The sequence below is a fragment of the Mesoplodon densirostris genome, chromosome 5, assembly GCF_025265405.1.
Source record: "Mesoplodon densirostris isolate mMesDen1 chromosome 5, mMesDen1 primary haplotype, whole genome shotgun sequence".
Classification (NCBI taxonomy): Eukaryota; Metazoa; Chordata; class Mammalia; order Artiodactyla; family Ziphiidae; genus Mesoplodon; species Mesoplodon densirostris.
In genome coordinates, this window is record NC_082665.1 from 112,558,201 (window position 1) to 112,566,882 (window position 8,682).

At 40.1% G+C, this 8,682-nt stretch overlaps 1 protein-coding gene across 1 annotated transcript; it reads right to left on the bottom strand.

Annotated features, from left to right (window-relative positions):
* Positions 1 to 241: 241 nt before the first annotated feature.
* On the bottom strand, positions 242 to 6,894 carry GMNC (geminin coiled-coil domain containing). The gene is made up of 5 exons (XM_060098846.1): positions 6,847 to 6,894; positions 5,166 to 5,340; positions 3,378 to 3,466; positions 2,345 to 2,461; positions 242 to 859 (listed from the first exon to the last, which is right to left on the bottom strand). The coding sequence occupies exons 1-5, from the start codon at positions 6,892 to 6,894 to the stop codon at positions 242 to 244; spliced, it is 1,047 nt and encodes a 348-aa protein (XP_059954829.1).
* Between the last annotated feature and the right edge of the window lie 1,788 nt (positions 6,895 to 8,682).

The window sequence follows — 8,682 nt, forward strand, 5'->3', positions numbered from 1 at the left end:
TCAACAGCAGGTGTGGGTGTGTAAACAAGTCAAATTTAGGTGAAAGAAGAGCAGGCATGTTTCATTATAGATTCCTGGAAGCCATTGCCTGCAGATTTAAGTGGGTAATTGAGAGTGACATTTAAAGTGGCAGGAGACAGTCTGGGCAATAGCTTGCATTTTCTACATAGTCAGGTTCAAGTGCAAGGCAGGTCTTGTAAACAGAGTTCATGGCAGTCCTTTGTGATAGAGGAGGGGATCACTAAGACTGCTTAGGGACCCAGGTAAACTTCCAGCCTCCCTCTTCATCTCGACGAACAAAGGCTTGTCCCTGGTGGAAGGAGTGAGTTTTCACATTACAGTGAGGGCTCAGGGATGTGGAAAAGGCCATCTCTGTCTTATTGGGTGACACATCAGAAGTATAGTAAGGAAGAGTTTGTAGTCCTCCTGGTGGATTTGAAAATTGAGAAAGGAAGTGAAAATCTTCCCTGTGGCTGGCAGTGCTGTGTGAGGGGGTTGTTCTGTCACCTCCATAGTCAATTGGCAGATCTTCCCCAGAGGCACTGGGATAATCAACTGCATCATCCAGAAACTGGGTAAATGTGCTTGTGGTCCATCTGGGATGAGACGAGAGGGCACTGTAGTTAGCTGATGAGGTGTCATCAATGGTGTTGAGGTCTTTCAACCCCAGTGTTTGAAGAACCCAGGGATCCACAGGGGGCCCAGGTTGTTCACAGTTAGCAAATTCACTAGAGAGGTTTCTTTTGGCATTTTTATGATGGGGAATCTCAGGAGGAAAATATCTTTGCTCTTTGGGTTTCCTCTTCCCCTTTCTGAATTTTCCACATGCTTTGGAGAACCCATCTGATGACAGCAATTTCTGGGGAAGTAATATTTGAAAATACACAGTCAGATAATCAACCTCATTTTCTTTACAACTGTCAAATATTTACTGGTCACCTTAATTCCTTAGAAAAGTTGATTAAATTTAAATTTTCACATGCAAAAGCAAAACTGATTGGATTAACTTCTGCTTTTAAGTCAAAATCTATGATGACAAGTTACCACCTAGAAATTCCAATTCATATAATTTTACTAGTCATTTAAAAGTTGAAATGATGTAAATGATGTCTTTAAAACTTCAGTTCCAGGAAGTAATGATTATTATTATTATTATGGCAATAATAGCAACTATCATGTATTGATCTCATTTTATGTAGATACTATTAAACCCTCCTTTAATGAGGATACTGGGGCAAGGCACATTAGTGACTTGCTAATGATCATGCAGACTAGATTTAAGCCTAAGTCACCTGACTCTAGACAGAACCACTGATTACAATTCTACATAACACTCTTCCTCTAATTTTCCTAACTTGCACAGCACTCCCATGTGGTATGTATTATATTATCCTAAATCTTGCAAAATTGAGAACAAGAGAGAAAAATTGCTTAATTAATATCACTTACTAATTTAATAACTGTGCTTTTTCACAGAATTTTGGCTGGAGATAGGACCCCAGGCTAATAACTGTGAGCTGTGCTCCCTTTTTAAACAAAGTTAACTGAATTCTAAAGGAACTAAATAGAGTGGTTTTTCTTCTCTGAGCTGCTATATCTGGGTAAGAGTCGTAAGAAATATGATCGATTTACATAAATAATGTACCTTGACTAGAAGTAAGGTAAAGATTGATGATAAAACAATAATGGTAACAGAATGGCAGATAGGTAACAAAAAATACAAAACCCTGAAAAGGACGAACAACAAAAAGGGACTATGGGCAAACTATCCTTGAGTTAGAAACAGTTCATTTTAAAAGGGTAAGAATGAAATGTTCATGAAAAGATAATGTAGTTGGCTATGTCTAATTGCCAGTCAAGAGATCTGGGTTCCAGCCATATTTATAACATTTTAGACATGGAAAGATTCTTACAAGATCTTTTAGCCCATACACTTACAAAGAAGTAAATGAGGTCCCAAGTGGGAGAGTGACTGACCTAAATTTAAACAGATAATTAAAAGAAATGCATGTCCCTCGGATTTAATTCCCGCTCCAGCGTCCCATCCAACTCTATCTTTTGATTAGCCTCTGTTGTCTCAGCAATCCCCTTGACTGGTTTTTGATTCTTAAGCAACTCCTTTTGTAATATATGCTAAAATCTGCGATCTAGATACTTCAGGGAAATGATACATAAACATTGTTGTGAAAGTGCTATATTTCCTTCAGAAAAATTTGCCTATTGTATTGATGCATTTCAAGGCACATTGCTTAATACACTTCTTACACTGAATCAAGGAGGTTGACCCAAATGGTCTTCTTTCTCAAACCACTGCTCTGTCCTTATAAAGGGGGTCATCACATACCTTGGCTTTTTCCTCAAGACATTTAACTAAAGCAGAATTCAGGTATTGTCTGAGATGATTATTCTCTTCATGTAACCTAGCAAGTTCTTCTTCCTTCTGCACCAGAGTATCTTGGAGCTGCAAAAAGCAGACAATGGTGAAGGCTGCTCCACTATATTGACTTTGTAACCTTATAATAATGCCACTGATCCTTAACCTACTTAAACTTGATTATTATTCTGTTTGTTTTATGAACTCAATCTCAGGGAGCCCTCGTCCTCAAAGGCCTAAGTTCAATCTACACCCACTTACCACTTGATTGTTCAGTTTGTGCTCTGAATTTTTTATTCATTGCAAAGTGTTTGAAGAGATTATATGACTTTTAAAATTGTAACCACAGGGGATCGGGAAGGTATGTAGGAAAATGAGCTGTGTGCAACTGTTTAAATATAGAAAACAGTGTTTAGAAAGGTTTTGCTGAACTTCTTCCTTGCACGTTAAAAAAAGAAGAAAGAAAAAAAGACGTGGGTTGGCTTCCCTCAGTCTCAGGTCAGTTTGTACGTCCACTAGATTAAATTACTCTCTCATACATAACAACAAACAAAATATGGAAAGTGAAGCAATCTTGGCAAGAACTTTTACAATCATCATCCCTTGTCCAAGTGATGAGCTGTTTATGGTTTAAAAATACCATTACACTCATTCTATCATTTGATCTTTCCACCAGCCCTCTGAGGTAGGCAGCACAAATATCTCCATTTCATAGATAAGAGAAAGGAGGATTTGAGAGGTCATACAGCTAAAATGTGTAAGGTCAGGGCTTGATTGAAGGTCTTCCTAGGGGGCTTTGGTAGTTGTTGGTTTTGTTGTTATTATTTTCTGTCACAGTGATCACCTAACTTTGACTTCTCTGTGGATAAATATCCATTTTGGTTCTAAACTGAAAGTCAATGAATTGAACAAGGGAAAAGAAGCCATGTGACATTAAGGTATGATGTTGAGAATGAACTGCATGGAACATGGCCGGTCTCATGTTCTGATTATCTACACATACCTGCTTGTTTCTGTAGAGCTGAGAGGAAAGCTGAGCCTCTTCCCATGAACACGAATTAAGAACAGGGAAATTCGAGTCACTGGATGATTCTATGTGAAAACACCAAATGGGTAACTGAGAAAACACACATGCAGTTTTTGTGTAATAAAGAACTCACTGGAGGATTTCGGAAAGGTAATAGGTTCAATTACCTTTCTAAAATTAGCCATTGCCTCCACATGGGAAAATAACATTTAAAGTTTTCAGAAGGGGCAAGCATGCTGTGAAAGACAAATATTTATAGACTATATGCCAAGGTGGCTACAGAGGTGAATTTTTAGGAGTCAAGAGGTCAAGTTCCTTCCTAATATATATATTCCTGCTGGCTAAATTTATAAAGACTGTCCTATCTGCCTTATTAATTCATGCAAATGTTTATTGGTCCCACCCTCAACTAGACCTACATTGCAATTCCACTATGTTTTCCAAGTTTTTATCTTGTTTTCTAAGCTGTAGTGCTTAATAATATAGTGTTTGGCTCCAGAATCAAATCCTATTTTTGATCTACCATTTTTCCCCAGATGAAAAATCTCTGCCTATCTGCCTATCAGTTAAGCCTGAGAGAGAGTATTTATTCAGAATTCTATGGAATAGCACTTTCTACTTCAAAATAATTTGAACTTGCTTCTCTGAAGAACTCAATGAAAATCTCAAAACTGTACCCAAACTCATGTATTTCAAATGTCATCATCTATAAAGTGTTTTATGCTTTTTCAAAGAGATTTTGTTGTTTTTTTCGTATTTGACAGCAAATTATGCCTACCAATAAAAACTATGCTTGGGCATGCTAATTTGGTTTACTTTTAGTTTCTTTTCCACATCTAGTACAGTTCTGACTCTTGCTCTCCTCTACTTCAACTAAAATATTACTGAAATATTTCTTATTAAAGTGGAATGATGGGCAAGGAGACAGGAATAAAATTTTATACACTCTTTGGTTTCACATTCTTGGGCATTCTGTTTTCTCTGTTTCTTGTGGTAGAAAGCTAAAATTGAATGACTTCCTTCCTTACATATAAGTGTGTTTCAATATTTGGGGGCTTTTTGTTTGTGTCTTTTCTCAAATTCAACAAATTCCTGTGGTAGAACCAACAGTCCAGATATTGAATTCTGAAATGCCTTAGAGTTCTTCCAGAAACTTGAGTGTTAATCAGAAATTCCTTTAATAGTTATAAACACTGTTTACTAAACCCCAGGGCAAAATTAATGTGTAAGTTTCCATCAAAGTTATACTTCCCTCCAAAGTTGAAGTCTTCTTTAGGCAAAAATGAATCATTTTCTTTCCACTTATAAGACACTATTCATAGAATTTCCTTTATGAAATAAAAGATTAAGTTAGTACTTCTCCTTGATTCTCTCTCATACCCAGGGAAATTTTCCTGAATACCAAAAAAAAAAAAAAAAAAAAGCTCTAACTGGTAGTTCAATTCCAAAAGCACCCCAATAGTATTGTTTAGATAACATTGACCCAGACCCAAACTTTCTGAGTGACTCTGAAATCTCCAAGAACTGTCAAGTATAGGGAGAAATACATATTGTACATTGAGCAACAGGAAGAAGCCCATTTTCACTATATGGCAAGTACACAAAAAGCAAGTTATTAGGTTGCAAAATACAGGAGTCTTTGGGCTTTCTTAAACTTTACATATCATCCGTTCTTTTACAGAGTTCCAGCCCATAATGCCTTGCAACTATGAGTACAGGAAAAGGGCTTTAGATCTACCAGGAAAGCAGAAGAGCAGAACTTACCCTGTGCCTGTGGTGCTTGTTGGGGCTCTCTGTTGTCCAGGAGACCAGCAGCCCAGAAAGAGACCCAAGTCTCCGTGGAAACGTCAACACTAGATTCTGACGTTGTACCAGAATACGGGCAGTTATAGCTCTGGCCTCCTACAAAGTACTGGTCTTGGCAAGGCAGAACGGTGTTCTGTAAAATTCAGTATGTGGGAGGTCCCAAGAGATGAGGTGATGAGAATTTGGAGGGAGAAAAGAGTGGGAGAAAGAAACAGAAAATATACGCAGTGAATAAAAAACAGTACAGGTGTTAAATATAGATCCCAGATTGATTCTGAGTGGTCCAAATATAATTACTAAAAAGGAATCAGCTCCTTGGTTTACCCAGTACTTTCCTTAGGTCCTCTCAGCAAAGAACAGGCTAGTATTAGATGGACCAAACTTGTAAATATCTAGGAGTAGTCTCTGTTGCCAAGGTCTGAGGCATCTAACAGGCTACCCAAGATCTAAGTAAAAGGAATTCTACTTAATGAGTGAAACATGTAAGAACTACTTGACTCTTTCTAGCAAATATCTTAATTATATTTCTAACAACCTTAAATGACAAAGAACTTAGAATGCTAAGGCTGAAATGGACAGAACACGTCACATAATCCAACCTCCTTATTTTCGTTTTTAGTTTCTAAATTATAAACTTGCTCCATTCCTCCTACCTCTCTTCCTCTGGTTTTAAATGCTACTGGACACTACTGAAACAGGTTAGTTAGCAGAGACAGCAAGCTCTATCTAGGTCTCTCCATCACTACAACTCAATGCCTTTCCAAAGTTATCTTGCCATTACTAACTGCCTGGCATGTATTCTCTACTGTGTTCTGAGCCAGTGAACACCCTCCTGCCCCAGCTTCCTCAAACCTCAAACACACAGTCTTTCCAAATGTCCAGTTAGGGGCAGGTATGCAGACTCCCTGGGTTAATTTGTACAACAGCCCATTCCTAATTATTTGTCAATGTTTAATCAGGTAAAAGCCATTCATTTCAGCAGAGCCCAGCTTTGGACAAACTCTTTTTGACCACGACAAGTCTTTTGTTGACTTGTGAACTTTCTCAGGCATAACATAAACAGAGAGAAAACAAATAAAAAGATGAAAAAAAGAAAGTTAAGTCAATTAAGTCACACTTTGTTAACGTTCCCAATAAGTTAAGTTTTGAAAAAGTCCAGTCTTGAAGCAAGTCCAGCGTGGGCAGTGCAGACCAAAGAAATTCCGCCAAAAGTTTATCAAGTGCTATTTTCTTTTATTCTAAAAGCATGTTTGTAGGCTCTTTCCCTGAGGTTATTATTGGAATCAAAGCTGAGCTATTATGCAATTGACATCTGAGAAGAAAACAAACCCCAAATACCCCTAGCCTCAAGTTCAAGTGTTTGCAAATATGTGCATAATCTAGAGAAAGAGGTGGAATGAAAAGTGAGTACAGGTGTAAAGGGAAAGTTGGGAGAAAGTACAGAGAGTAGAAATAACAGAGAGGACGAAAGGATGAGAGAGAGAGAAAGAGAGACAGAGAGAAAGCCGGGAGGAGACAGGGAAGAAGGAAAGAGAGATGGAGCAGGAAGGAAGACTTGTTTTAATTGGCAGGTAGCAGAGAAATCTTGTTTCCAATGTGGAAGAAATTCTAAAGGCAAAACTTACTAGATCTCAGAGACCCCCGGTTTCGCCAGCGGACTAGTTAACGCCGGCTCCTCACTTACCATCTTGCCCTGGAAGAAGGCGCTGCAGAAATTGAGCCCACTCTTTAATTTTTCGGGAAAGCCGGTGGGAGCTTTAAATGGGACTGAGGGGAGGAGCTAGGAGAGGCGAGTTCTAATCTAAGGGAGCTCCGGGTGAAGTCCGGGGCTCCCGGCAAGCGCCGCCCTCCGATTTGGTGCGAGGCTTACAAGCTGGTGACGTAGGTTAGGAGCCATCTGGCCAAAGCCAAAGTCACTGCCACCATCGGCGACCGCCTCCCGAGACCTGGGACCAGCGGGCCGGGGTCCCGGGCAGGCCCACGGCGCTCCGCCTCCGGGTGCGCAGCGCGGCTTCAAAACCCGCGCCGGTGCCGGCTCGCCGCGCGTCTCCCGGGCCCCGGCGTCAGGACCCGCCGTGACCGCGCCGCCCGGACGGGTAGGGCGATCCTGGCTCCTGCCCGCGCGAGGCACGCAGCTGCCGGGCAGGGCGGGGCGCACAGGTTGGCCCGGGAGCCAGGGCGTAGGGTCAGGAAAAACCCAAACCAGCATCTCGGGAGTCAGAGCGGCGCTTGGGGAACGCTTCCAACCCCAGGGTTAATACTACTCATGGGTATTCTCTGGCCACTTGATAAATAGCTTGCTGTATGACGTTGCCGATTGATTGGCATTTTCCTTCTATATAATGTCTCATTTTCTCCAGCTTCTGAAGTGGGTGTGAAATGTGGAGGCGATCTATATCCATTCTATAATGTAAGCTTCAGGAGAATAGCGGTTTCTGTCCGTTTTGTTCACTGCTGTCTCCAAAGTGCCCGGAACAATTTCTAACATGTAGTGGGTGCTCAATGAAGAATGAATTAAGCTACAAATGTAGGAATCTCAAGTGTCTGTCTCTGTGTTGGTCTTTTCGTCACAACTACTATTATATAGAATGAATTAATATAATTAAGAAAATTTAGTGTGTTAATACTTCTTAAAGTGTTTTATTTCTGCCATTTTTTCCTCTTGCATTTTATTCTCACCATTCCTATGATGTTATATCCAGAGTAGAAAAATGAGTAATATCATCCTTAAAACTATTCATCTACCACTAACAGCCAACTCTTATTTCATCTGCAATAACCCAGGAGGCTGGTACTTTTACTGTCTCTCTTTCAAAACATAGTGAATGAAGCACGGAAGTTAAATTTGACCAATGTTCACACAATTAGGAAGTGGCAGACTGGGAATCTGAACCTCTGGCTCCAGCATCCATGCTAACTACCATAATTATAGTTTCTGACTCTCTTTGACGTCTTTCCACTGCACATTATATTTATGTAATGAGCATTTTCATGGATTGAACTGTGTTTCCCCCAATTTTATATATGTTGAATCTCTAACACTCAATGTGACTGTATTTGAAGTTAGGGCCTCTAAAGAGGTCATGAAGATTAAGAGGTCATAAGAGTGGTGCTCTAAGCTAATAAAACAAGTGTCCTTACAAGAAGAGGGAGAGGCACCAAGGATGGCATGCACAGAGAAATGGCCGTGTGAGGACACAGAGAGAAGGCAGCCATCTGCAAGTCAAGGAAAGAGGTCCCAGGAGAAACCAATAACCCTGCTGACACCCTGACCTTGGACTTCCAGCCTTTAGAATTGTGAGAAAATAAATTTCTGTGTTTTAAGCCATCCAGTCTGTGGTTCTTGTTATGGAAGCCCTAGCAAACTCATACAGACAAAGTGAAGGAAATGAGAAAAGTTCTGATTCTGGTCTGCATAGTCCTTTCTCTAAACCAGTTTTAACCTTTATTCATTCGGCCTTGTATTTACCATCCA